At 39.8% G+C, this 27,604-nt stretch overlaps 2 protein-coding genes across 11 annotated transcripts in view; one reads left to right on the top strand and one right to left on the bottom strand.

Annotated features, from left to right (window-relative positions):
• LOC26527594 (zwei Ig domain protein zig-8) overlaps window positions 1-27,604 on the top strand; it is a 269,104-nt gene that overhangs the window by 17,115 nt on the left and 224,385 nt on the right. The window lies entirely within an intron of this gene.
• Window positions 11,737-13,294, bottom strand: LOC26527238. 2 transcript variants are annotated; one of them, XR_004364621.2, is made up of 4 exons: window positions 13,190-13,294; window positions 13,062-13,104; window positions 12,849-13,002; window positions 11,737-12,791 (listed from the first exon to the last, which is right to left on the bottom strand). XR_004364621.2 is itself a non-coding variant. In XM_044009363.1 (3 exons), exons 1-3 carry the CDS (start codon window positions 13,219-13,221, stop codon window positions 11,970-11,972), a joined length of 1,008 nt encoding a protein of 335 aa, XP_043865298.1. In that variant the 5' UTR covers window positions 13,222-13,264; the 3' UTR covers window positions 11,737-11,969. The 2 variants fall into 2 exon arrangements, 1 of the variants encoding a protein (XP_043865298.1); XM_044009363.1 differs by lacking the exon at window positions 13,062-13,104 and having other exon boundaries at window positions 13,190-13,264.

Here is a 27,604-nt window from a genome sequence, read left to right as displayed (position 1 = left end):
TACTCGTTAATTATTAGGTTTGCCACCAGCAACTAACATACAGATGTTAAATTTCGTTTCTTGACTCCATTTATTATTACAAACTTACTCTGATAACTACAATGTCCCAATTCGTTGACAAGTCCGCGCTTACTTATAGCCTACGTTACGCTCGCCTGTCCAACTCGTAATTATCTTTTTATCTTCTCGCGATTACTGATTCCGAACACTCGCTTTCAAAAACCATCTTTCGCTTTCAAGCGCCGAAAACTAACTAACTATGTCTCTGCAGCTTTTGCTGCTCTCCTTCGCAAAATTCCCCACAGCGTCGGCAGAGCTGTTAAAAATTGTTTATAAAAAGCATTCGAATATAAAATGGAAATGGTTTAAAAACCATTTCCATTTGAATGGAAATGCAAAATGGGTTTTTAAGAAAAGGTATTCGAATTTAAAATGCAAAAAAGGTATTTTGAAAATGTTTTTTTTTTTTCAAATAAAATGCTTTTTTGTAACTATTTTTTTTTTTTTTTTTTTTATTAGTATTTTCAAATTATGATTTTTTTACATAAATTGTTTATGGTTCTAGCATGATTCATTTGCTTTATTTGCATACATATATATAATTCAAAAGTTGGTAATTTTTTCTTTGTAAAAAATAACTTAAATATTAACTTGTTGATTTTAAAACGACAATTTTTTCAAATAAATCATCTTTCATGCTGCGTCTATGTGGCCGCATTATCATTCCACCATAGGAAAAAAGTCTTTCAACGGGGGCTGAACTTTGTAAACTAGTATTAAACTTAAGAAATATAGTCTTTATGATAGGAAATTGATTTAAAGATTCCAAACTATTGTCTTCATCTTTTAAGTAAGTTAACGTTTCAAGGTTTGTTGAAAAACCAGGCCCGAAATAAGATCACACAGTAGTTGTTATCTTATTTCGGGCCTGGTTTTTCAACAAACCTTGAAACGTTAACTTACTTAAAAGATGAAGACAATAGTTTGGAATCTTTAAATCAATTTCCTATCATAAAGACTATATTTCTTAAGTTTAATACTAGTTTATAATACTAATACTTTGTATTACGACTTATATTTTGATTTAAGCACGGCACAGCACATCAATCTACACAGCTCAAGAATCGCAACAAGACAGATCGCGACGCAGCAACATTCAATGCGTGCTAGTCAAATTCGTCAGACACATAATGTTTCTAGACTAGCGTCGCGACACTCAACATTACGATCGATGTTGCTTTTGCATGAAAATGAATTTCACAATGTTGCAAACTATTGCTATATGCTGCAACATGAGTGTTTCTAAACATAGTGTTGAAATTCAGTATTCAACACACCTCCTCAAAAGAAACATCGATATAACAAAAATTAAAATTCCAAAAAAAAAAAAAAAAAAAAATTATAATACATTAATTCAATGGTACATGATTTCTTAACTTGATGTACTGTACCTTTCTGGGGAGTAACTACAATAACATGGTCCAACATTCGTTGCGACGGATTGGGGAAACCCAGACAAAACCCAACCAGACCATTCTAAATAATACTAATATTATTTAAATTTCAATTAAAAATTAAAGAAAAAATTAAACATCCAATTATAAACTAAGATAAGAATTTAACATTCAATATGAATTCAAGAAACAAAAATAGATTCCATACAAAAAGGAACAATTAAAGGAAAAATTAAATATTCAAATATTTTTCTTCAAATGTAGCTTCATAGAGCATTTTGTTAGTTAATCTTCAGTCAGACACATCTGATCACGCAGACTTAGGAATCTCATTGCTGGTAGAGGCTTCGTCATCATATCCGCCAGCTGACCATCTGTAGAAATAAACTCAACAATAATTAGTTTATTTGCAATTTGTTCCCGTGAAAAATGATATTTAATATCAATGTGTTTCGTGCGTTTGTGGCATGTTGGGTTATTCGCAATGTTAATGCAACCTTGGTTGTCTTCATAGATTTTAATTGGCTTGTATATTTTAAACTTTATTCCTTGCATTAATGACTTAAGCCATAAAGCTTCCCTGACTGCTTCAAATAAAGCCATGTATTCTGCTTCTGTAGAAGAAGCCGCTACTGAATTTTGTTTCCTACAATTCCAGCAAATCAGATTTACGTCAAACATTTTAAATATGTACCCAGTCGTACTTTTCCTGTCACTTTCACAACCTGCCCAATCCGAGTCAGCATATCCAACAATAACATTCTCAAAGTTTGAACTCTTAACATACGTTAATTTCAAATCAATCGTACCTTTCAGGTATCTTAGAACTCTTTTCAGGCATTGCCATAGTTCTTTGTTATTTTTGCTGGTATATCTGCTCAAAATGCTCACTGATGTACATAAATCAGGGCGCGTACATATAATTATGTACATAAGGCAACCAATCAAGTTTCGACGAGGAGCATCGCATTCCTCCTCTGAGTTCAATGCTTCATAATTAAGTTTATTTGCAAGTGGGGTACTAACTGGCTTAGACTCATGCATATTAAATCTTTCTTAAAAGTTTTTAATATAAGTTGACTGACAAAGACTTAACCTATCTCCACTCCTATCTATTTTAATTCCAATAAAAAATTTTATTTCCATTAAATCAGTCATCCTAAATTTGCCCTTTAAATATGATTTAAAATTAGATATCGTTTCAAGGCTTTTCGTTGCTATAATTATGTCTACATATAAAAGTACATAAATATTTTTTAAAATGTCTCCATTATCAATTATGTATATACAACTGTCAACTTCAGAGCTTACAAATCCAATTTCTTTCAGTGCTTTTTCAAACACCTGAAACCAACATCTAGCTGCTTGCTTTAGTCCATAAAGGTCTTTTTTTAATTTACAAACTTTATCATTTCCATATGATAGGCCTTGAGGAACAAGCATATAAATTTCCTCTTTTAGTTCTCCATTTAAAAATGCGGTCTTAACATCCATGTGGTGAACTTATAAATCAAATTGATTTGACAGAGATAGTATAAGACGCAAGCTAGATACTCGTGCTACTGGAGCAAATGTGTAAAACCTCGAGCTACAAGTCTCGGCTTATATTTGGTTGGACTTCCAAATCCATCATGCTTTATCGAGAAAACCCACTTACTATCGAATAAATTCTTATTTGCTGGTCTATCTACAATAGTCCATGTTTCATTTTGATAATGAGACTCCAGCTCTTCTTTTATAGCTTTCTGCCAGTTTGCCTTATCAGCTCTATTCGTGATTTCATCAAATGACTTGGGAACATTATTGGGTAAATTCTGCGCATTCATTAAACAGCTGTTTAAAAGTTTGTAAGACGTCGCTGGTTTGTTCATTAACCTTTCACTTCGTCTAACATCACATTGCTTACCAATGGATTCCACACCAACACATGGTGTTTCAAGAGAATTTTTAGACTGATCATCTGATACACATATATCAGCATTTTCTTCCGTACTCTCATTACGGATGCCCTTCTGGCCTTTATGCTCCTTATTAGGAATGGCAATGAGGTCCACATTCAGCAAATCTGAATTTTTGCAATCCTTACTCTCATTAAGGATATTATCTTGACCTTTATGCTCCTTATCTTCATTAAGGACGTCAATGGGGTCTGCATTCAGCAAATCTGAATTTTCACAATCCTTACTCTTATTAAGGATATCATCATGACCTTTATGATTCCCACTATCACTGGGATTATCAATGAGGTCCAGGGCTTTATGTTTCTTATTCTCATTTAGGAACCCAGAATCTGCAACAGAATCTGCATCAGCTCTAGAATTCATTGTAGCTTCATCTACAATAACATCTCTTGCAACCACAAACTTTCTTGCGCTTAAATCCCAAAGTCGAAAACCATTTGGCTCAAAGCCAACAAGAATGGCTTTAGATGATTTATCATCGAACTTTCTTTTTCTCACCTTTTGATGAACATACACAATAGAACCAAACACCTTTAAATATTTTAAATTTGGTTTCTTGTTGTGCCACATTTCATATGGAGTTTTATTGTGGCCCCTTAGTGCACTACTTGGGAGTCTATTTATTAAATAAGTAGCTGTTAAAATAGCTTCACCCCAGAACATTTTATTCATTTGTGCGCCATTTACCATGGTGCGAGCCTTTTCAGTTAATGTTCTTATCATGCGTTCTGCAACACCATTTTGCTGAGGGGTATGAGGTACTGTCAAATGGTAGCTTATTCCCTTATCTACACAAAATTGTCGCATTTCGTTGGATAAATACTCCCTTCCATTATCTATATATAGCTTGGCAACTTTCAAACTGAAATGAGCCTCGCTTTTTGCTACAAAGTCTTTAAACATTGCAAAAATATCTGATTTATGGGTCAAAAGATATGTTACGCAATAGTGTGTATATTGATCAATAAATACAGCGTAATAACTTTTGCCATCTACAGTAGAAGGTGTTATCGGACCACATACATCGGAATGGATAATAAACAAAGGTCTTCTAATATATTCCTTAATTTTAGATTTTTCAAATGGAAGTCTACATTGCTTCCCATTTACACATGCTTCACAAATTTCATTATTAATTTGTACATTTTTCAAGAGATGAGTATCTTCAAACATATTATGTCTCTTGATTTCTAAAAATTTGCCTTTACTTAAATGCCCCAACCTTTCATGCCACAAACGATATTCTTTATTTGTATTATTTTTATGCATTACATATACTCTATGGCATAGCTCAAAGTTTATAATGGGAACGTTATACTCACAAATACCTTCCAGAATCACTTGCCCATCTTTTGTGGCCTTCACACTTTCTGGATGAAACTCGATTGTTACTCCAGAATCTTGCATTCGCTTCACAGAGAGCAAGTTATGAGGAATTTCTTTACAATACAAAACATCCTCCAGAGTGACATCGACCTGGCTACTGCTGCGTAGCTTAACTATGCCTTTTGATGTGGCATATACATATTCGCCACACTTTGCCACTGCAATACCAATAAGGGGTTCCACATCAATATGATCAGCATACAGACTCTTGCTGTTTATGATGTGATCAGACGCTCCTGAGTCCAAAATAAATGACACACCGCCACATATGGTAGAGTGACTTATCGCCCGTCTTATCATGAAGGCGATTGCTTGCTGTGGTACAACCGATGCTGCTTGTATCTGCTTTTCGTTTTCTTTATTATTACTTGGCTTTAGCTTTTTAAATTTAAAGCAATCTTTCTGAAAGTGTCCCTTTTTTCCACAAAAATAGCAATTCATATTTGATTTTGATTTAGGTTTGTTTGAACAAAATGTTTTACGGTTTTTATTTGGACTTATATTTCTTTTATTTTTAGGAGAAACTTTACTACTTATAGCCTGTAAAACTTTGGTACTTGTGTCTTTCGCATCATCTCTCAATTTCACTTCATGGTCAAGCAACCGATTTTTCACAAAAGACAAAGTTATATTTTCATCGGACAACGTTTCAATAGCAGTTATGACTCCATTATAGCAAGGCGACAATGTCAACAATAAATGGCTCACTTTGTCCACCTCCTCAACCTTTGCACCCGATGCAATTAATTCGGTGATTAAATCGTCAAAAATATTGAAATGGTGAATCAGAGATGTGCCACTTTTTAACTTTAAAGACAATAATTGCTTTCGGACAGACAATTGTGACGCTATGCTTTTACGCTCATAAAGAGCATCAAGATCGGAAAAAATTTTTTTTCGCAGAATTTTCATTTGCCGCAAAGCCTAAAAATGCATCAGTTAGATATTCTATTATAATTGCTCTGGCCTTACTGTTCTTTCTTAAAAATCTTTCTCTGTCCTCTAGAGGAGCATCACTATCCACGACACTAAGTAAACCTTGTTCCAATAACAAAGAACGTATTCTAAATTTCCAAATAGAATATTTTTCGCCGTCAAACGGCTTGATATTGCGCTTCACTTTTTCCATTCTGTCTCTTTTTCCAAGAACTGCGGCGCCACTGCGCTAGCTATGTATGCATATGTGTAAACTACGCTTCTAATATACAGCATGCACTCACATACTTATATACAAATGTACAGTGAACCAATAATGTCTTCGTACAGCAGCAACTTTTTTCTTTGGGAACGAAAAAAACATATAAATAGTAAAAAACTAATAAAAATTTTGATGCAGTCTTATTATCTTATATATTAATCTTAATTTACAAAAAGAATTATGTCAATATGTTGCTTAGTTTAGTAGTTATAACTAAAAGTACATAAAAAGACACGATTTTGGCTTCAATAAAGTCTTCGTACAGTAAAACTTAATACTTAAACAAGTAAGAAGGCTCTAGTCGAGACTGCTCGACTAGGAGATACCCTGAACCCTCCAAACTGATATTCTAATCATTCTGGACTTCTTTTATGCACACATACATACACATGCACGTGTAAGCACGCGCTCTGCTAACTGCGCAGTAAGCAGCGGCTGCGCTGCAGTGTGGGCAATATTATGAGAATTTATTTGTTGAATAATTTCTTTTGTAGGCATACGATTCTAATGAAACTTTCAGAGCGTAATCATATGGATAAAATGTGTGTACATTCCAAAGCACAAGTCTCTAGTACTTGAAATGCGTTTTTTACAAATTGGGGGCGAAGGGGGCGTGGTATCCAAAATCTGTAAATTACAAAATCTTTTTATCTATTAACTTTATATACAACGCAAATTTGAAGTTTCCAGGTCTAAAAGTGTTCAAATTAAGCTGAAAAAACAATGTCGATTTTTCGATTATTCTCGATAAAAAAGTTATCGGACGAGTTATCGAAAAAATAAAGCAAACTTGTACTGCCTATGGTATACACGAGTATGCATGCCAAATTTCAGCTCTCTAGCTCTTATATCTTCTGAGATCCTTTTGCTCATACGGACGGACGGACGGACGGACAGACGGACAGGGCCATATCGACTCAGCTCGTCGTCCTGATCAAGAATATATATACTTTATGGGGTCTGCGATGATTCCTTCTGCCTGTTACATACTTTTCACAAAACCATTATACCCTGATTTCCCATTTTCAATGGGTTCAGGGTATAAAAATAGTCTTAAAAACTAACAAAAATGTAATTTTTTGTATATTTAATATTTTGTTGGGTAACCTTTATTTTTATACTCATTCACGAAAGTGAATCAGTATATTGGTTTTGTGCAATGTCCGTCTTGCTGTCCGTCCGTCCGTCTGTCCGTCTGTCCGTATGAACGCAATCTATTTCGGCGCTATTGAAGCTAGAGACTTGAAATTTGGAACACATACTCGTGTATATCTCCGATTTATAAAGTGTTAAAATTTTCCCGATCCGCCCACTAGGGGCGTGGCAAATCGGACAATGCACTTTCCGATATACCAGAAATCATGTTAGTTGAAGAGCTAGAAAGCTGAAATTTGGTACGTAGGTCCGCGTTGACCACCCAAGATCACGAACTATGGCGGATATATCTCCGCCCATTGGGGGCGTGGCAAATCGGCTAAAGCTGTATCTCCTAAAGTTGTAAGCCTAGAATGCTGAAATTTTGCACGTCAGCTAATGTTATGATTCTATAAAGTCAAACGACAATTTATAAGTCTACGCCTATTAGGGGCGTGGCAAATCGGACCTGAAGATATAGTGATTTTTTAAATTCTGCTCTATTTTGGACACTATTGATGCCAGAGACCTCAAATTTTGTATATATACTCGGGCTGATCACCCAAGACCAAAAAGCTTTGTCGGATATATGTCCGCCCACAGGGGGCGTGGCAAACCGCAAAAGTTGATATCTCTTAAGGTATAATAACTAAAAGCTTCAAATTTAGAGAGTTAAGTTACCAGTAACCTCCTCTATCGATGACCCAAAAATAATTTTTACGCCTCTTTAGGGGCGTGGCATATCGAAAAATACCCTGTAATTTTCACATTTTTTGAGGGTAAGCATTCAAACTTTGCAGTTAGTGTACCGTTATTACGTTCTAAAAACTGACGAAAAATGAGGCGTCTGCGCCCTGTAGGGGCGTGGCAAATCGGAAAAACCTGTATATTCTACAGTATTAGAGCGAAACTTAACTACTATATTGTTGATGGGATGTGAATGAGTATTCCGCAGTCGGTAACGCCCGACTGAAACGTTCTTACTTGTTTATAACATCTTTTAGTCGGTTTGGCATTGAAAGGACTAACTTCTCGGTATAATTTTTATCTATTTTTTCCAGAGCTTGCAAATGAGAGTTGAGCGTTTTTTCGTTTATTCTCTTTCTCGCATCATACCCAAAAAAAATTGTGTAGACACGTCTCTCTCTGAGCGTCACTCTCTTTTTTCTTTAGCATCTGTTTCGCTCAGACGCAATGCGATCACTCATTCGTGTGACGCTCTCACATGAGTGTCGCGTAAAACTAACACGATTTTCCCTCACACAAAGCCTCTCAGCAAAAAACACTTTGACTAACAAACTCAGCAGAAAATGTTTTTGCCTTCGTGTGCATGTAAATACACGCATACATACATACAAAAAGAACGCAGCAATCGCGCGTGATTACCCATACAAACGCAACTTACCGTTACTTCTTTAACTCAAGCACACGATCAGTGTTTGACTTGAGGAAACGAAAACAGAAACAACTATCTCCCTCAGAGCGCGAGAGAGCTAAGCCAGACGCGACAAAAACACTTTCTGTCTGAGTTTTTTTGACTGTGTCACTGAAAGACACTTTTTTGCAGACAACGAAAAAGTGTTAACAGTTTTTTGCAAGCTATGATTTTTTCCCATTCCTCTTTTAAAACCTCTATAAGCTTGGGTTTTGATGAAATATGATGCTTCCTGATATTTTTTTCCAACATATGCCAACAATTCTCTATTGGATTTAAATCAGGACTTTGGGGAGGTGTTTTTAATAGATGTGGCGTATTATAGGCTAAGTACATTTTGGTATTATGAGCCATGTGTTTAGGGTCATTGTCTTGTTGGAAAAAGTAAGACCTCGATAATCCAAGCTTAGCAACACTTGGCACCAAATTTTTTTTTTTAATTTCAATATATTTAAGGTGGTCCATCACCCCATCAATTATTTCAAAATTTCCGACACCAACCGCAGCCATACAGCCCCACACCATAACGCCACCACCGCCATGCTTCACTGTCTTCAGTGTGTGTTTTGGTTGGAGTGTCTCTCCGGTTCTTCTCCACACGCGATGTCGCCCATCCGATCCAAATATAATATATTTGGATTCGTCAGAAAAAAGTACATTACGCCAAAACTCGACTGGCGCATTTTCATACTGTTTTGCGAACTCTAAACGTTTTTTGCGATTAGCGCTGCTTACAAAAGGTTTTCGTCTAGGTGTGCGCGACTTATACCCATTAGATACTATAGCCTTCCTTATAGTTTCTGGGTGGACGACTTTATTTTGAGATTGTAAAATCTGTGTAGATATCGTATTTGCGCTAACAAATGGATCCGACGCGACTATTCTCTTAATATTAAGCTGATCTCCGTTTGTTAGCTTGCTCGGCCTTCCGGATTTTCGCTTGTTTTCTACTCGCCCTTCGTATTTAAATCGCCCAATTACGGATTGGATCGTTGACCGACTGCGAGACAATATATTCGCAATTTCCGAATATGATTTCTGCTGCTTAACGTGTATATTTAATATTAGTTGACGTTCTTCTATGGTTAAATATTTGCCCGGCATTTTAAATAAATATTTGTCCGCTTAGCGATTCAAATTGAAGAAAATTTCTTGCAAAATGTGGCGACATTATGCCCGAGCATGCAAATACATACATTGGAAAACAACCGTTATCATTTTCGGTTTCTGTCCGCAGTTAAAGTTCTAGGAAAGTACGGTGTACGAAGACTTTATTGGAGCCAAAATCGTGTCTTTTTATGTACTTTTAGTTATAACTACTAAACTAAGCAACATATTGACATAATTCTTTTTGTAAATTAAGATTAATATATAAGATAATAAGACTGCATCAAAATTTTTATTAGTTTTTTACTATTTATATGTTTTTTTCGTTCCCAAAGAAAAAAGTTGCTGCTGTACGAAGACATTATTGGTTCACTGTATATATTGCTGTTTCTTTTCCAAGAACTGCGGCGCCACTGATCCAGCTATGTTTTGTCTGTACAGTGTACACACAAAACTGTCCACTGCTCGCCGAGGAATTGCGACGCGATTTCTCTTGCGTATATGTATGTATATTTGTATGTGTATACCTATATGCACTGCCACTAAATTTTATACATATATTTATTTCGAACAACTAACAGAAGTAATTATCTATTTATTTAACTTTTTAATTTATTTTACTTATTCGTGCCTGGGCCCATAACCTGTTAAAAACCAGGCCCGAAATAAGATCACACAGTAGTTGTTATACTTTGTATTACGACTTATATTTTCATTTAAGCACGGCACAGCACATCGATCTACACAGCTCAAGAATCGCAACAAGACAGATCGCGACGCAGCAACATTCAATGCGTGCTAGTCAAATTCGTCAGACACATAATGTTTCTAGACTAGCGTCGCGACACTCAACATTACGATCGATGTTGCTTTTGCATGAAAATGAATTTCACAATGTTACAAACTGTTGCTATATGCTGCAACATGAGTGTTTCTGAACATAGTGTTGAAGTTCAATATTCAACAAGGTCAATAGTAGTATTACCATTATTACTGGTTAGGGAAGAATCTGAATCTTCATCGAACATATAACAAGTTTAGTTTTCTTTTTATTTTCTAAATCTTGCTTAAATTTTCTTATTTCAGCTACAAAAATATCCCCTAACGATATTCTTGTAATCTTTTGGGACCCACTTTAATTTAAACAAGTAAGAAAGCTCTAGTCGAGACTACTCGACTACGAGATCCCCTGAACCCTTGGAGCAATAGCTATTTCAATAATTTTTCGCGTCTTACAGCTTACACAAGAAACACGCACACACACACACACACGCGCACGCACGCACACACAGGCATACATACACATACACACACATACATACACACATACACACACACACACATAAACACATACACAAACAATTACATACATATACACACACACAAGCATAAACACGCATGGGCGGCAGTGAGCGCTTACTATGAGAACTTAATTGCTTAATAACTTTTTTTGGACGTACGATCATCATGAAACTTTCAGATTATGATTATGACATGGATATGCATGTAATTGCCAAAGCACAAGTCTCTAGTATTTGAAATACGCTTTTTACAAAAGTGAGGGTGAGGGGGTGAATTTAGAGGTGGGGGGTAAATTTTAACAAAAACCGAAATTGTATAAATTGCATATAGGCATACATTAAAAATTTGGAGACTCTAGCAATAAAGGTGTAGAAGATATAATTTTATAACTGGTTTTCGATAAGGTTTTTTATCGATAAAAAAGATCGGGATGAGTTATCGATTTTTAATGATAAACTTGATATGCGCGCTGTAATTACGAACATTTTAAAAAAAAATTGAAGTCTCTAGCTCTTATATCTTCTGAAATCGACGCGTTCATACATACGGACAGACGGACAGACTTTTCTGCATTAACTCAATTAGATCAATACAATATTTAGGGTCATCCATTTTTAAATTATTAAATTATTCGTAGCATTCTAAACAGTTCTGGAAGAAGACGGCCGTAATACGTGTGTTTGTCACCTTCCAAGCTTTTAATGCCATCAGCAATGGGTTTTGAGCATTTTATGTACTCTTCAAGAAAGAGCAATTTAATTTCTTTAAAAACGGATAACCCAAGTTTCTTTAAAGTGTCATTTAAATTTTCCTTAACGGACAAAAGGTTTTTAATTGAGTTATAATACGAATTCCACCGAGTTGCACAAGGTGATGTAGGAGATTTTCCAGTCATTTCGGTATATATTTCACAGGACTTAGGAGATCTAGAACACAAATTCCAAATTGCCTGACATTTTCCCATAGATGCATCATAAAGTTTTTTGTATGACTTATTTAACGATCTTGCCTTCTCCATATCGTGTGATGCTATTAAATGCACTTCTCTCATGGTTTGGAAGTTGCCACTGCTCAAATTCTTCAGACGACTCAGGAAATTGTATTAGTTGGAGCTCGTCATCATGGTCATTATCTTCTTTAATGTCTTGTGGAAGTTTAATGGAGTCTGGATTTTCAACGGCGTCTTCATGCTGTCCGAACGATGCAAACGCTTTAACCATGTTGGATCCATTGTCGGTGGCAGTCTTAAATGTTTTGTTGGGGCTTAAATCAAACTCCGAATGAATTTCCACGATAAGTTCAGCTACCTTGTCGTAGCTGTGCGTTCCCTTGAATCGTCTGCAAGCTAGAGTCGCGCTTTTACGTTCAAACGTATGGCTTTCAATCCAATGTACAGTTACACCCAGATAGCTTCTTCTTGAAGAGGACCATATGTCCGCAGTGGTGCAAACAAAATCTACTTTTTTCAAAGTTTCTTTTGTATTTTCCAAATATTTGCAGTATTTTGCAGTTATTTGTTTATTACAAGTCTGCCTGCACATTATTTTTGGCCGAGCAGTTGATTGCTGTGTTCCTTCAAGCAAAGCTTTAAACGATGGATGTTCTACAATCGAAATAGGCGACATGGTGTTTACTACAAAGCTTACAATTAAACTATCTAAATCAACAGAGTTTTTATAGACAGCCAAATCAATTTGTTTTAATGATTTAGCAGCTGGACTATCACCACCAACATTGTCGTGCTTCCTTTTTTTCATGGTTGATATAAATTTTAATTTTTCATATTGTGTCAACAAATCAACATGTCCTTTCGTCTGCAAAAAAAATAAAATTAATTTAAATGCAAAAAAAAAAAAAATTGCTTTGCTTACTTTTAAGTGATTCAAAAAGTTTGTTGTAGAATGTAAACTTCCTCTCAATGGCTTAGAGCATTTTTTACAAGCTGCAGTAACATTTACATTGTTTTCAGGATCAATTTTTATATCCTTAAAGCACTCTTTAAGAATTAAGGGTATGTGAGCTTCCCTGGAAAATATTAGATATTTTTTGCACAATAACAAGAAACACACAAAACAAATACTAACACGTGGACAGACAACACAATATTTAGTTCAACACTGGTTAAATCTAAAGTTGGTTAATAAAAACAAAAGAACGGTTTTTAGAGAATTCTTATTTTGTTAAAAATAACATGAAACAAAAGATTACTTACATTTTGTATAATATACATGTGTATGTATACATACATACAGTTTGACACGAAAGTGTTTTCACATGGGGAAAAAAAAGAATTTTTGTTCTTTGACATTAAAAAAAAACTACTACTATTTCTAATTTTTTTTAAATTATATTATGTTTTCCAATTTGTTGTCTTACAAAAATAACTTTAAAAAAATTAAAAAACTATTAACATAGGCTTAAATAACAATAACAACATAAAAGATATTCATTCAAGATATTCCGAACGCTTCTCAAGCAGAGAGAGCGAGAGAGCAAGAACAAAAATTGAGCATAGAGGCATCTTTCATTCAACATTTGACCATCTCGGTCGAGCGCATGAAGCGGAATGATTGTACTTTCGCATATTTTCGTAGCCCGAACCTAAAAAGTGAAGAGCCGAGCAAATACGAAATTGATAGGCCCTAGGAGACAGATTTTTCGGTGTTGAAAAACTTTGTACTACATGTCTAGTCTATGTGTTCTCTGGTCAGTGGTCTCTGTATGTATTTGGAATCGATTACCCTATTACCCGACCGCCACATATTCGCGATCAGGGATGATTTCGATAAACAGCATAAAAATTCAAATATAAAAAATTTGAGCCATTTTGCATTTTGAAAATGCAAAATAATAAAAAAAAAACCATCTGAATGTAAATGCAAAATAGTCTTTTAAAAAAGCCATCGAAATGCAAAATGTAAAATACCTATTTTGCATTTTGCATTTACACTTTAAATGCTTCCATTTCAAATTATTAACAGCTCTGAGCGTCGGCAATGCAACCTCACCACAGCGAGCTTTCGAGCTGCATGGTTGCATTGCCGATCGCGCCCGCCCAACATTCCAATTATTGTTACCCTCCTAAAAGCTAGTTGCTATACCTAATTGTCGCTATGTCATGCCTAATTACTACTTAATGATTATGCTTAATAACTATGCTTAATACTATGCTTACGTACTACAAAATCTGGCTGTTATGACTAATCGCTACCTAATAATCACACTTAATACTATGCTTACATACTACTAACTCAAAATCATAACTTCTATTTCATATTTATTCTTATATCTAAACTTTAACGACTACCAAATTACATCTAATTGAACCCTGTGAGGTGGGTCGCGGGCGAGCCGCCTTACAAATGATTGAAATAGCTTTTGCTCGAAGGGTTCAGGGGATCTCGTAGTTGAGCAGTCTCGATTAGAGCTTTCTTACTTGTTGTAAAAGACGTATTTCAAATACTAGAGACTTGTGCTTTGGCAAATACATGCAAATCCATTTTAAAATCATAGCTTGAAAGTATCATGAAGAAAGTACTTCTACAATGGAACTATTAAGTTCCTATAGTAAGCCACCACTGCAGCCAATGCATGTTTGTGTGTGTGCGTGTTTTTTTTTATACCCTGAACCCATTGAAAATGGGAAATCAGGGTATAATGGTTTTGTTGAAATGTATGTAACAGGCAGAAGGAGGCGTGGCAGACCCCACAAAGTATATATATTCTTGATCAGGGCGACGAGCTGAGTCGATTTGGCCCTGTCCGTCTGTCTGTCTGTCCGTCTGTCCGTCTGTCCGTATGTTTGAACGCGTCGATTTCCGAAGATATAAGAGCTAGAGACTTCAATTTTTTTTTTTAAATGTCCGTAATTACAGCGCGCATATCAAGTTTATCATTAAAAATCGATAACTCATCCCGATCGTTTTTTATCGATAAAAACCCTTATCGAAAACCAGTTATAAAATTATATCTTCTACACCTTTATTGCTAGAGTCTCCAAATTTTTAATGTATGCTTATATGCAATTTATACAATTTCGGTTTCTGTTAAAATTTACCCCCCACCGTTAAATTCACCCCCTAACCCTCACTTTTGTAAAAAGCGTATTTCAAATACTAGAGACTTGTGCTTTGGCAATTACATGCATATTCATGTTATAATCATAATTTGAAAGTTTCATGAAGATCGTACGTCCACAAAAAAAGTTATTAAGCAATTAAGTTCTCATAGTAAGCGCTCACTACCGCCCATGCGTGTTTATGCTTGTGTGTGTATATGTATGTCACTGTTTGTGTATGTGTAAGTTTATGTGTGTCTGTGTGTATGTGTGTCTGTATGCGTGTGTGTGTATGTATGCCTGTGTGTGCGTACGTGCGTGTGTGCGTGTTTCTTGTGTAAACTGAAAGACGCGAAAAATGATTGAAATATCTATTGCTCCAAGGGTTCAGGGGATCTCGTAGTCGAGCAGTCTCGACTAGAGCTTTCTTACTTGTTTTTATATATATTCGTTTATTGACAATCTTATTATATTACAAGTTGCAAGTTGAGTGGTGGCTAGGATAGCGCGCGATGCTTGCAGGACGGCCGTAAAGCATTGCTTCGCAAGCACTATGCGCTACCTTAGCCTGGGACCGCTCGTCTTCTTATTCGCTCGACTCTGCGCAGCTCCATCATCACTGTGGCCGCGAAGGTGCTTGTTAGTTCCCAAGCTTCCTCCGATTCCAGCATGGCGTTGATTATGTTGTCCGCTCTGATGTAGTGGCACAGTGCCTCTTGTAGACGATGCCTCTCCTCCAGGAACCGTCCACATACGAAAAGGATGTGGTTGGCGTCTTCCACATGCCCTCGCCCGCACCAGGGGCACTCGTCAGTTTCCTCGTGACCAAAGCGCTTCAAATAGCTCCGAAACCATCCATGGCCCGAGAGGATATGCGAAAGATAGAAGTTAACCTCGCCGTGTTTGCCGTTAACCCATGGTTCGAGCTCCGGGATGAGCTTGTGCGTCCACCGCCCTTTAGCTGAGCTATAACATTTCCTTTGCCATCGTGCAATGCTGTTCGTCCTGATAGCGTTGTGTCGCACAGGCGCGTGCGAATTCCGCTCCACGGCTTCGGCGACCAGGTACTCCAGTGGTACCATACCAGCTATGACGAGCGCGGCGTCATCGGAGATAGTCCTGAAAGCGCAGCTGACTCTGATTGCGCTCAGTCTGTAGATCGCGCAAATGTCCCGGCTGTAGCTCGGCGTTGCCATCGCTCTTGACCATATTGGCGCAGCGTAGAGGATGACAGACCTAATGACGCTCATTAGAAGGAAACTTAATCGCCCTCTTTGACGCGATGGTGAGGCTGCCTATCCTTATATTGGCAGTCTCCACTTTCTTGCGACTGCTTACTAGGACGACTTCCGTCTTGTGCGCCGCAAGCTCGAGCCCAGCTCCTGTCAACCAGCTTCGTATGCGATTGATACTTTCGCTGCACATATCCTCTGCATCTTTAAGCTCCTTGCCTATGGCGACGACAGCCACATCATCAGCAAAGCCAATGGTGTGCGCACCTGCTGGTACTTCCAAGCGCAGTACGCCGTCATACAGCACTGAGCCTTGGGGTACTCCAGCTGACACTGTATGAAGTAGCTCTTTATTGTCTCTTTTAGATATTTAGGGATATTATATTGTGACAGCGCATCCAGTATCATATCCCAACCAGCTGTGTTGAAGGCATTCTTAACGTCGAGAGTCGCAAAAATGCAGTTTTGCTGCGTCCCGTGCTACCATCTGTGCCCTGGATGGCGGAAGTAGCCAGACCAACAACTTTATTTAACGCGTCCGTTGTTGACCGGGCCTTCCGGAATCCAAATTGGTTTGGTGACAGGCCTCCGGCGCTAGTAATCGCAGTCTCCAATCTAGAGCAAATCAATTAGTCAAGCACCTTTCCCATGGTGTCTATGAGACAGATCGGTCTGTATGATGATGGCTTATCTGGTGGTTTGCCAACCTTGGGTAGCAATATCAGGCTCTGGATTTTCCATGCCGCAGGGAACGTTTCCTGAATTAATCATTCATTGTATAGTTCGGCAAACGTACTTGGGTGGGCGAGGGCTAGCTTTAGCGCACGATTTGGGATCCCATCCGGCCCTGGAGCTGAGTTAGATCTAGGACTTCTGAGAGCTACTAATATTTCTTGGTCCGTAACAAAAACAATGTGGGTGCTCGTTGAGCCCTGATTAGCTGACGAGGTCTCAGGGTCATGAATGGAGCTTAATCTTTCTGGAAAGAACGTTTCTAAAATCGATTTAAGCTCCAGACGATCCATAGGCTGCATCTGTTTACCTGCGTATAGTCTTTTAACTACTATCTTATATGCCCTGCCCCAAGGGTCATATTCGTACAACCCTAGGAAGCATTCTCTTTTGCAATGTCATATATTTGTGCATTCCAATACGTAGGCTCTTGTACGTAGGTTGTCGCGTGAACTGCTTGCGATGTAACATGCTGTTATTGCAGGCACTCTGTATTTGAGATAACAGTTGGCATGCTCTGACCTCAGCATTACCAACTCTTCCCAGCGACTGAATGGCCGCTGTAAAGGCCGCGGGACCAGAAGTGTCAAACCGATACGATTCCTTCCACACGGCTAGTACCCTGGCAGTTGGCTCACCTATTGTGAACAAAAGTTCCGAATGATCGCTGCCCGTATAGCTATCGCAATGGCTCCAGAGGGATGAGGTGACAAAAGTAATGTCAATCCGTATCCAGCCCGACTGAAGGTGAACTCGTGGCCAATGTTGAGTAGTGCAACATCTAGTGTCGCGAAGATCTCCAGTAGGATAAGGCCTCTGGCATTGGTTGTGTGGCTACCCCATTCTAAAGCCCATGAGTTAAAATGTCCTGCCTGACCTCTAGCATCCTCGGTAAGCTCGTCAGGCACCGTTGTGAATTCACTGAGCTGCATGCTGGGAGCCAGGTCGCAACTGTAGAGACATAAGTTACCATGTCGGCCACGTACGAACCCATTAAATGACTTAACATTCGAAAGTACATTCGTTGAGTTGCCGCATACCCACAGCACAGCTTTGCCATTAGTGTCAGTTGACCAAGTTCTATGGCAGGCGGTCCTACAGTGATGAGGCTCACTGAGAAAGGCTACGTCTATACATTTTTCTCTTATGGTCTGCTCTAGTAGATCTTGGGCAGCAACACAATGATTTAAGTTAAGCTGCAGGAACCTTAAGGGGCGCCCTTTAGGTCACAGTCGCTGCCGCATTTTGCTGTCATATGACCGTAATCGAGGCACTTGAAACAGCGTTTAGGCTGACCCACGGCGAGAATACGGCATACAACCCATCCAATTCTGATTTTGGACAGCTCGAGCAGAGTTTTGGCTTTTCCAATTAGAAGAGCAACCGTAGCTCTTTGCTGTCCACCAAAAGCCGGTCGAAGCGACTGATAGCCTCAATGGGGAGTAAGCTATCCTTCAACTCCGCCCTAATTGACTCCAAGATCTCATCTTTGCTCGCTAACTCATCTAGGTCACGAATCTCAATTTGATCCGATGCGGTAAGTGTTTTAACTACCGCTCGGTCACCCAAGGCCTTGCCAACAGCTTCGTGCTCCGGCTTTCTGCTCAGTTGCAACAAAAGGTTCCCCTTAGCTGTCTTCCTAATGCCTTGAACGTCGCTGCTCAGATGCTTCAAATTTGGGTCGCTCTTGATTACACGAAGCATGTCAGCATAGCTGCAACCACCTACGCCTGAAATCGCGATTGCGTCTCTTCTGGGTCGGTTTTGCATGGGCTTTCGTCCTTTAACGACTGTCCAGCTGCTCTGGTTTGTCTGACGACCGGCCTGGTTTGAATTTCCAGCTGTAGCCCGTAGAGCCATTGGTTCCTTTGGGTTCGCTGCACTTTTATTGGGCCTCGGCTTTTTTGAAGGTGTTTTCCTCTGATCGATGGCAACTTCCCTCGACCGCTTTCTCCACTACTTTCTTGAGCGGCATGGTCTGTACCTCGCAGTTTTTAACTGGTCGGTTGCAGAGCTTTTCGGCCGTATTATGGAGATTGACCAGTCTAGCCAGCTCCTCTCTCATTAGGGCATTGATATGCCGCTGACCCCCAAATAAGGCAGTCAAGCCCTCTAGAGTAACTCCTATTTGGGCTAACGCTTCTTTTAGTAAGTTGGGTGCCTGGCACTCAGCCACTGGGGACTGATTAAAGGTCGACGGCTGCGGTAGCGCCCTATGTTGTTGCTGCGGTGATCGCTGCGACTTCAACGACGTGAAGCCTGTAGTGGGCAACGGCTACTAATATAATTTGAGTTTACAAACCGCAGTATCTTAAACTCAGCTTAACTACCGCAAGAGCCCGAAAGTATGCACTACTTTTAATAATTGCGTCTTCTCTTCAGATGTTAGGTTGCAGTCTTTGCTAAGACTTAGCAACTCACCAAAGTTAGTGAGCAGCTGATTGTCCGCTGCAATTTCCAGCACTACTAACAGCAGTTAGAGTGAATGCACCTGATTTTTATACTCATACTCACGAAAGTGAAATGAGTATATTGGTTTTGTGCAATGTCCGTCTTGCTGTCCGTTTGAACACAATCCATTTCGGCGCTATTGAAGCTAGAGACTCGAAATCTGGAACACATACTCGTGTATATTTCCGATGTACAAAATGATAAAATTTTCCCGATCCGCCCACTAGGGGCGTGGCAAATCGCAAAATGCATTTTCCGATATGCCAGAAATCATGTTAGTTGAAGAGCTAGAAAGCTGAAATTTGGAATGTAGATCCGCGTCGACCACCCAAGATCACGAGTTATGGCGAATATATCTACGCTCATTGGGGGTGTGGCAGATCGGATAAAACTGTATCTCCAAGAGTTTTACAGCTAAAAATTTTGCACGTCAGCTAATGTTATGATTCTATAAAGTCAAAAGAGAAAATTATAAGTCTACGCCCATTGAGGGTGTGGCATATCGGACCTGAAGATATAGTGATTTTTTAAATTCTGCTATATTTTGGACACTGTTGATGCCAGGGACCTCAAGTTTTGTATATATACTCGGGTCGATCACCCAAGATCAAAAAGCTTTGTCGGATATATGTCCGCCTACAGGGGGCGTGGCAAACCGCAAAAGTTGATAGCTCCCAAAGTATAATAGCTAGAAGCTTCAAATTTAGATAGTTAAGTTACCAGTAACCTGCTCTATCGATGACGGTAACGCCCGACTGCAACGTTCTTACTTGTTTATAAAATACATATTTGATTGGGAATGTGCGAGCTTGAATGAATGGCACTTAATACTTTTCTTTTTCATAGTCGAATAATTTTATAACTTGAAATTTGTTTCTTCTTAAATAGCCCTCAAATATACATACATATGTATCATAGCTCGCAAATAACTGCTAACACTTTTTCGTTGTCTGCAAAAAAGTGTCTTTCACTGACACAGTCAAAAAAACTCAGACAGAAACTGTTTTTGTAGCGTCTGGCTTAGCTCGCTCGCGCTCTGAGGGAGACAGTTATTTCTGTTTTCGTTTCCTCAAGTCAAACACTGATCGTTTGCTTGAGTTAAATGAAGCAAACGGTAAACTGCGTTTGTATGGGTAATCACGCGCGATTGCTGCGTTCTTTTTGTATGTATGTATGCGTGTATTTACATGCACACGAAGGCAAAAACAATTTCTGCTGAGTTTTTTAGTCAAAGTGTTTTTTGCTGAGAGTCTTTGTGTGAGGGAAAATCGTGTTAGTTTTACGCGACACTCATGTGAGAGCGTCACACGAATGAGTCACTGCATTGCGTCTGAGCGAAACAGATGCTAAAGAAAACAGAGAGTGACGCTCAGAGCGAGACGTGTCTGCACAATTTTTTTGGTTATGATGCGAGGAAGAGAATAAACGAAAAAACGATCAACTCTCATTTGCAAGCTCTGATATGTATATATGTAAGTCTGCACGCATAGCATCAAGCATTCCAGCCGTATACACGCGCTCATTTGTATGTGTGTATGTATGTACACATAATTGCGTACTCTAGCATATTCTAAGAATCTCGCTGCGATTGATTTGTCTTTGCATTGTTTTTGAATTTCCAGCCGCTACACTGGCTTTTCTTTACTATGTGGCTTCATAACAATAATGTGATTTCGTTTTAACTACTGTTGTTCGAAACGATGCGCTTGTGCTGTAGGCAGAAGCGCCGGCGATCTTTATTTTAGATATTTTGACATGAACATGCTATTCGGCTTGGGTGCGAGTTCAAATCCCGCGGAAAACTCTTGTTTGTAAATTGCAAATTTTTGTTATTTTACTTCTTTTATATTTTATAAAAAAAATGTTTCCTTTCGTGTTATCAATGCCTATTAAGCCTATAAATGCCGATTTCCACGCCCCTAGTGGCCGTAGACTCCTCATTTTTGGCCAGTTCTTAGAACGAGTGTTCACGCATGAACATATGAATATACGAAGATCGTATACATGCCTCCGACACACTCTACGACTAGCAGGTAGTGCGCTGGGAGAAGATAAGGGTCACATGTACAGACTCTATAAATAGACTAATGGACACCAACCCTTGCAACCCCAGAGTCAGAATAGCTAATAGACCCACGCGGAGCCTTACAAACTCAGCGATAATATAAGAACATGTAATAGACCAATACTGAGCCTTACACACTCAGCAATAGAAGCACTAGATTTAAGGGTTGAAATTATGCATGAGTCTGGGTATAGAAACCCAGGCTCAGAAGAATAAAGATTAATACAAAACTAAACAGCATCAAAGTCAAGTGTATTCGTTCATGGTCCTTCGAGCCGGATGAAGTATTTCTAATACTTCAATTTCATCCACAAGGAAAAATGTTTGTGATTAGTACAAAGTGAAGTGCTAGTATTATAGATTTGTGCATTGGCTTTCCAACCCAAGCTGTGAGTCGAGGCACAGCAAGATCAACCTGGTGATCAAAACAAAAAAACCTCCAACGAGATAAGGCAATGGATCTACAATAAACAAACAACTGTGTCGTCAACCATCAATATTTAAAGAGAAATATGGTGGCATAATGGCAGAAATCAGAACCAATAAAGAGTTCATGAAAGTCGAAGTTGCCGACCACGCCATAGACACAAAACAACTTTATAGTTGGGAAACGAGACCAGAAACATCAAAGCAAGAGATGTTTTCATGATTGGTCGAGCCCAATAGAGAAGTTGGTAAGCCTTGTGGACGAAAGAGCTCAAAGAGTAAGGCTGCACATTGAAGAGGTGCTGGCCAACATTGAGCTCAGTAACCAGGATGAAATCGTTAGCTACAAAGATAAGCTAGATTTCCTCTGGAAGAAAGTCCAGTCAAAACTGAAAGATTTGGAGGTAAAATATGAAATATATGCTTACGTAATCAAGTACATAGACGAACTGGAAGTCAAAGTGTACACAGTGTCAAAAAAACTGGAAAGGAAAATAAGTGCACTGCAAATCGTAAAAGAAGACACTCCAAAGCAACCGAAACCGACACTTCCTCACTTTAATGGAAGTCCTAAGGCGTGGCCAACGTTCTTCGAGCAGTTCACCAAAATAATTCACAACAGAAAAATATACCTCAAAATGTATCTCAAAGGAGAAGGTCAACGAGTTATAAGCCATTTCTCAATTGGAGTGGGTAACTACAATTCAGCGTGGGACTATTTATGCAAACGCTACAAACGTTATTTGCCTGTGGACATAGAACTGCTGAAGGATAACGATGAAGGCAGTATCCGCAATTGCGTGAGCACCTCTGATAACAGTGACATCGTCACAGCTGATGAGATGACCGCATATCAGGCTGCTTTGGATGCAATAGTGTTCAAAAAGTGGGATTACAACCCGCCGGCAAGCCACCACGTGGGAGGAAAAATAAATAAACCTACTGAACAAGGTAAAGTTCAAGTGGTAACAACAAAGCCAAATATAGGTGAAGACAAGAGATCAATAAAAAAAGATCTGGGCTCCACCAACTCCGTAAAAGGATCAGGAGCACATAGAAGATGCGGACGAGAATGGAATTTCTGCCACAACTTCGACATCGACGTTGAGTATCACTGAAGATACAACAACAGATATCCAATTGGAAGTTCGACCAATGGATGATATTTGCACAGTTGGCAGCACGACGGAAGAGCAAACTTCTGCGGAGACTGCAACAGCGACTGGAAGTGCAGCTGAAGAGAAAAGCGACAATACCGACTCAAACTCTTCAGTGATGACCACAGCAGCGCCACCAACGATGGAAATTAAAGCTGCAAATACAATTACATACATCAGAAAAGGAGACAATTGGAAGTAGCAGCAACATATTAAAGGAAACAACTATAACCACTACAAGCCATACAATAGGCATAATAAGGCATCAGCATCAACAGAAGGACGTCTATCACTTGGAGGCTTTGGCCTCAGCAATAATGAAGCGATTCTCAACAGATGCAATCAGCTCTGTTAATGCAACAAACGATGACACCTATAAGCCGCAGAAGTTCTTTAAAGAGGCACGACTTCATTTGGCATGGGAACCGCCACCTGAGCAAAAGACTCGGTTTATCTGGATATCACATTTTCTGGGCCCTACAGAATGTTCAGGCACGAACATAAGGATTGCAAGCATGATCATTTCGTCAAGAATACTAACAATTATTAAATTTGTATTTGTCCTGTATATTGTTAAGAAATCCACAAAAAAGCAGTTCTGGACATTACACACTTTGGCCCCCCGCAGAATGTTTACGCAAGGTCTAAAAGATATTCAACATTTTGGTGATCCCGTCGTGATTTGAAGACGAATCTTCAGAAATCATAGCGTTCATTTGGCGAACCCTATTTCTCAATCAACCGATAGACGCGGTCAATTTAGCGACCAACATCTTCAAAAACAAAAAAGAAACACAGTGGTTTCATTTGGCGAATCCTATATTATCGAAGTGATCAACAAGTGGTCAAACTAAGTACTAAACTAAATAAACTAAGCACGAGCTAAGCCCTACAGAAACAGCACGCTCGGACTTGATACCTCTCCAAAGATACCAAGCCACCCGACTAGCAGCGCTAAAAAGAATGATTGGTCAGATAACACAAGAGTCACAGGCCCGGTTAAGGCCTGTAAAAGAATATTGGTAAATAATAAACCATATTCACTTCGAGATCTTCAGACTGTTCGAAGATCCAATAGCTCTTGGATACAACATGGAAAATTAATTCAATGAGGCAGCCATATTCCAAACTCAATCCACTCCAATTGATGTGAATCCATCAATTAATGCTGCAGCTGCTCGAACTCGAGTACAGCTACCAAAAGTATCCATACAACAATTCGATGGATACTATTTCAAATGGCAACAATTTCATGATTTATTCACTAAAATGATTCATGAGTCAACATTGCTAACAGTGCAAAAAATGTGATATTTAAAATCAAACCTCTCTGGAGATGCTGAAACCAACTATGAAACCGCCTAGACTATGCTGAAGGAGCGTTTTGACAACAAGCGAGTCTTGACTACAACGACTCTACATAAACTTTTAGATCAACCGTCAGTGGCAAACAATGCATCATCTATAAAGAGTTTCCACGACATTATTCAAGAAACGTTAGCTACGTTGAGAAACGGCGGCATAGAAGTCAACAATTGGAATCCATTTTTGCTAGTGCTACTGGAAAGAAAATTGGATAGGACTACTCATGTACTGTATGAGCAATCCATTAAAGACACAAGAAAACTACAACTCATCAAGGAATTCCTAGCCTTCTTGGAACAAAGATTCTTGGCACAGGAAGCGATAGGAGGGAAAGAATACGTCAAGAAAAAAAATCAAAGGATATGTGCGTCTGCCTCAACAGAAAAGGGTAAAGGCTGTCAATTATGTGATTCAGCAGAACCTAGAATTTATCGGTGTGACAAGGTCGCGTCTAAATCTGGAGACGCACGTTTAAAATGGGCATTAAACCAAAAACTGTGCCTAAACTGTCTGCGGCCTAATCATATGACATTATCATTTGCAGTCAAAAACTCAGCCATGCGAATCGAAGGCATCGGAGGAAACCCAAGTTTAATGAAATCCAGGGTCAATGTCCTCATAAAATCTCAAAATGGAAGTTATACGACACGAGTAGAGGAATTCGTGTTACCACATATTGTGGCGGACCAACCAAACCACAAAATAAACAACATATCTTGGGTACCAAGCAACATACCACTGCGGACCCAACCTTTGTGAAACCTGGAAAGATTGACCTATTACTCGGAGCCGAACATTATTTCGAGCTCATACTATCGGAGCAAATCAAAAGGATCCCAAATTACCTATGCTTCAGAACTTTAAACTAGGCTGGATAATAGCTGGAAAAGTTAACAGATCAACTCCGATAGTCGCCACATGCTCTGTAGCAACTACGACTGGACTAATCTGGAATCAACACAGCTCTATCGGACACCAGCAAAGTCACACTGTGAAACACATTTTCAAGAGTGTATACAAAGGGCAGTTGACAGAAAATTTATAGTGAAATTACCATATGCTGAAGATGTGTCAGAACTGGGAGAGTCCCAGTTTGCGTTTCTTAGCATTGGAAAATTCATGAAGGAGTACGAAAGACTCGGCCACATGAAGGAAGTAAAACCAATATCAATATCCAGTCGGAGCAAAGGCAGTGGAAAATGACTTTTATGTTGATGACTGTTTAACGGGAGCAGACTCAGCAGACATAAAACTTCTAGATCAAATCAATAAAATACTTCTACCAGCAGGATTAAGGCTTCGAAAATAGTGTACTAATTATGACCAGCTTCTCACAGGAATCTTTAAGGAAGATACAACACAAATGGTGAAATTGGATGATACGGAAGACAACCGTATTAAGACGTTGGGCCTGAGATCGACGCGTTCATATATACGGACAGACGGACGGACAGATAGACCCTAATTTCCCATTTTCAATGGGTTCAGGGTATAAAAACTGAAATGGCTATGTTTCTGGCTTTTCTTGAATTTGACTTGCCTTTTTGCAGCAGGTTTGAAAGGTTAAATTAGCATTTTCTTGCCCGGAAAAGTTGGCAGCACTGGTTGCCACCGGTAAATTAACCGTAGTTGGGTGAACAACAAGAAAGGGTTCTAATTGCGCGCGCACGACAATGTACAGTAATGTACTTAAAACTCAGCTGAAAGTGCTGCGCAATGCACAGAATACAACAACAAGCAGTGCATGTGCAAGCAGTACCTACATACAGTGTATGTGCACTCGGCAACAACAATACGCACAGTTGAAATTCTGAAAATTGCGAGCGCCCGAGAAAACCTAACAAAAACGAAACAGCGTATATTCCAGGCAGGGAAAATGCCGCACACACACACACACAAAGAAGTGAGAGCAAGCAGGTGTAGGCAAAGGTCAAGGGCCTACGTCGGCTGCTCAGCGATTGCTTGAATTCTGCAATAAGGGCGGGAAGACTAATGCAGGCTGGATAGGGGACACACAGGATCCGTTATGTGCTACCGCCTACGCAGCCGGCGGCGCGTCAGCATAGGGTATAATGTGGGAGAGCATGGACTCGGCCTATTTTTTTTGAAGAGACATGGAAGGTGAACGTGCAGCTACAGATCGTGCGGAACTTAGCTTCGGGCAGGTGCACCTGGCTGATCCTTGGTTGCTGGCCAGCGACTATGCTGGAGCGGCGCGATGAGAAGGCCGAGTGGGCACAGCGGTGTCCATACTCAGAGCGCGTAGGAGTCAGGTGCGGCTGCCGCCGGTGAGGCTACCCTTTCACCCGCGGCGGCGCCCTATCTGGCCACGTCCGGCTGGTGGTCGCCTGCCATTCAGCGCGGGAGCGACAGGGCTGACGCCGACAAGCGACGCGGAAGATATGGGCAGACCATGGTCACCCATAGGCTCGCCCGGTGTTGCAGGGGCACGAATACCGTCGCCGGCCTCGGAGAGGCTGGAGGCGGAACGTTGAGACGAGTCGCTAGTATCCGACTACATTCGAAACGGCCGATACTCCCCAGGCCGACGTTGCAGCGTCAAACGTCGGAACCCATACCAGCGCCACCAGCGATACCGACCATACCGACTCTGCATCGGCAATCATCTTGGCCCGACGCGGGGCAGTGCACTGGCGGGAATTGCGCCGAGTGGCCGAGGGCCAAGGGCGGCGGATCGTCTGGCTCGGAGGAATGAAGTACCGGGTGCGGCGGGCGCGCACCGGTTGCAGGGTCTTTGTCTCGAGTGAAGAGGAAAATTATAATGAACGATAAGATAGAATGGCTATTGGAGAAACACAAGTGTTTACGTTACGGGGCATGCAGGCATGTGGCTGCAGCAGCGTCCGGCGTGGGCGCCGCCTCTGCTCAGCAGGCCATCAGGTCAAGGGGCATCACGAATAAGACTGCCCGGACTGACAAAGAGACGAACTTTTAAAATTTATGGAAATTTTTAAAATTTTAGATTCCCTTCACTTACCAGCAGCATACAACATTGTCAGCGGTAAGTGAAAATGCAGCTGATGGCATTCATGGTCGGACAATAGCCGGCCTCTTTCGCTCCTACATATTCAGCAACTGGTTCGGGTCGCACGCACGACGATCATCGATGACCGTTAGCCTA

The sequence above is a fragment of the Drosophila mojavensis genome, unplaced genomic scaffold (assembly GCF_018153725.1).
Source record: "Drosophila mojavensis isolate 15081-1352.22 unplaced genomic scaffold, ASM1815372v1 contig_72, whole genome shotgun sequence".
NCBI classification, from domain to species: Eukaryota; Metazoa; Arthropoda; class Insecta; order Diptera; family Drosophilidae; genus Drosophila; species Drosophila mojavensis.
Note: the sequence above shows the minus strand (reverse complement) of the source record. Positions and strands in the feature narration are given on the sequence as shown.